Source organism: Chiloscyllium plagiosum, unplaced genomic scaffold (genome assembly GCF_004010195.1).
Source record: "Chiloscyllium plagiosum isolate BGI_BamShark_2017 unplaced genomic scaffold, ASM401019v2 scaf_62028, whole genome shotgun sequence".
Lineage (NCBI taxonomy): Eukaryota > Metazoa > Chordata > Chondrichthyes > Orectolobiformes > Hemiscylliidae > Chiloscyllium > Chiloscyllium plagiosum.
Genome location: NW_025189853.1, coordinates 1,285 through 3,296, shown reverse-complemented (window position 1 = coordinate 3,296; position 2,012 = coordinate 1,285). Strand labels below are relative to the sequence as shown.

Below are 2,012 nucleotides of genomic sequence, written 5' to 3'. Positions count from 1 at the left end.
CCGCTTCTTGGTTACTCACCGGACTAACGCCCCACTGTCACACACACACACACACACACCCCTACTGTCAGTTCACAGCCACGTGCTCCCTCAAAGCCCGAGAGGCACCCCCCCCCCCACTTACTTGAGGGAGAGGTCTGCGTAGACAGGAGCCAACGACTGACACTCCGGCGACCAGTTAGCGAAGAATTCGACGAGCCAGATCACCCGCTTGTCTTTCTGCAGCTCCTCCTGCCCATCGGAGGGAGAGGGAAGCAAGTATGGATCAGGAGACAGCCGAGTCTCTGCAATGTTCTCGTGTTCCACCCACCCGTTCATCTGTCTAATGGTTTCGCGCGCGCGCACACACACACACACACACACACACAGGCGTGCAATCGCGCGCTCGCGTATACACACACACAGGCGTGCAATCGCGCGTGCGCGTATACACATGCACACACACACACACACAGGCGTGCAATCGCGCGCTCGCGTATACACACGCACACACACACACACACACACACAGGGAGGGTAAGGAGGTAAAGGAGAGCGAGGGGGAGGTGTTGGGTAGAGGACAAGGGAAGCAAGGCAGGAAACCGCCCAGCCCCGCTCACTTACGTCAATGGTCTTGTCGTTGAAATAGGTGATGTACTCTGGCCCCATGTACAGGGGCGGCTTACAGATCATCAGGAAGACTACGCAGACAGGAGGAAAGGCACGATGAGGAACTTGGACACACAACGCCACTGAAACCCATCACCCTGCACCCTCCCGGCCTGCTGCCCCTGCTGAGAGTCTGGGCCAACGTGACAGGAGCTCCCCACTCAAATGTCCGCCGGGGGGGTGGGGGGGGGGGGGAAGGACACAAGTTGGATTGGGTGATCAGGCACCATAACGGTTCCAGGTGACGAGATGGGACCTGGAATGCCCTGCCTTAGGTCACAGGGCAGATTCAGCCACCAACTAAGTCCTGCCCACCATCACCGTCGCTCAGTAGCAGCAGGGCGTACTGTCTACAAGAGGGCGACTTTGGCAAAGATTTGTCGCTCGGGTTGAGGTTCTGGATGTAGGTTTGCTCGCTGAGCTGGAAGGTTCGTTTCCAGACGTTTCGTCACCCTACTCGGTAACATCTTCAGTGGGCCTCCGGGCAAAGCACTGCTTCCAACTCAAACACGTAAATAGAAAGCAGGAATCGTGACTAGTGCTTTGTCCGGAGGCCCACTGAAGATGTTACCGAGTAGGGTGACGAAACGTCTGGAAATGAACCTTCCAGCTCAGCGAGCAAACCTACATCCAGAACTGTCTACAACACGCACTACAGAAATCAAATGAGGCTACTTCAACAGCACCTTCCCCCAAACCCACGGCCCCACTCTCATCCAGAAGGACAAGGGGGCAGCAGGTACATGGGAACACCACCCCCCTCCCTGCGAGTTCCCCTCCGAGATGTTCCCCATCCCGACTCGGAAACATATCGCCGTTCCCTTCGGGGTCAGAATCCCGGAATTCCCTCCCTCAGGGGCATTGTGGGTCTACCCACAGCACATGGGCTGCAGCGATTCACCTCACCACCTTCTCAAGGGGGGGCAACTCGGGAGGAAGTGATAAGTGCTGGCCTAGTTAATAAAACCCACCTCCCGCGCTGGGATGATTGATACATGATAAGGCATTGCTTAGGGTCTGGAAGGTGCTGCCTGAGAGTGAGGGGGGAGGGAGGGAGGGTCACTCGAGGGGTTAGGGTCTGGAAGGTGCTGTGTGAGATATTGCCCACCAATTGCGCAGTACTACTAACTTATCTCTCTCTCTGTCTCTCTCTGTCTCTCTCTCTCCTTCTTGCCCTCTGTAGTGCCAGCTTTGCCCTCTCCTGTGCCATGATAGCCACAGCTGCCTACAACCCACCAAGTGAGTACCTCTGTGCACAGCTGGTCTTCCCCCTAATGGTACTGTCTCGGGAATGCCCGAGCTCAGCCCTAGTCCTGAGCGACGGACATGCCGTCCCTGTCCCTGGGAGCGCTGGGTGCTGACAC

At 57.0% G+C, this 2,012-nt stretch overlaps 1 protein-coding gene across 1 annotated transcript in view; it reads right to left on the bottom strand.

Annotated features, from left to right (window-relative positions):
- Positions 1-120: 120 nt before the first annotated feature.
- LOC122545645 (thioredoxin-related transmembrane protein 2-like) overlaps positions 121-2,012 on the bottom strand; it is a 3,082-nt gene continuing 1,190 nt past the window's right edge. The window contains exons 2-3 of the mRNA XM_043684603.1: positions 604-680; positions 121-231 (exon numbers count right to left, since the gene is read on the bottom strand). Of these exons, the coding sequence (XP_043540538.1) occupies positions 121-231; positions 604-680 (188 nt within the window). The remainder of the gene's footprint in view (positions 232-603; positions 681-2,012) is intronic.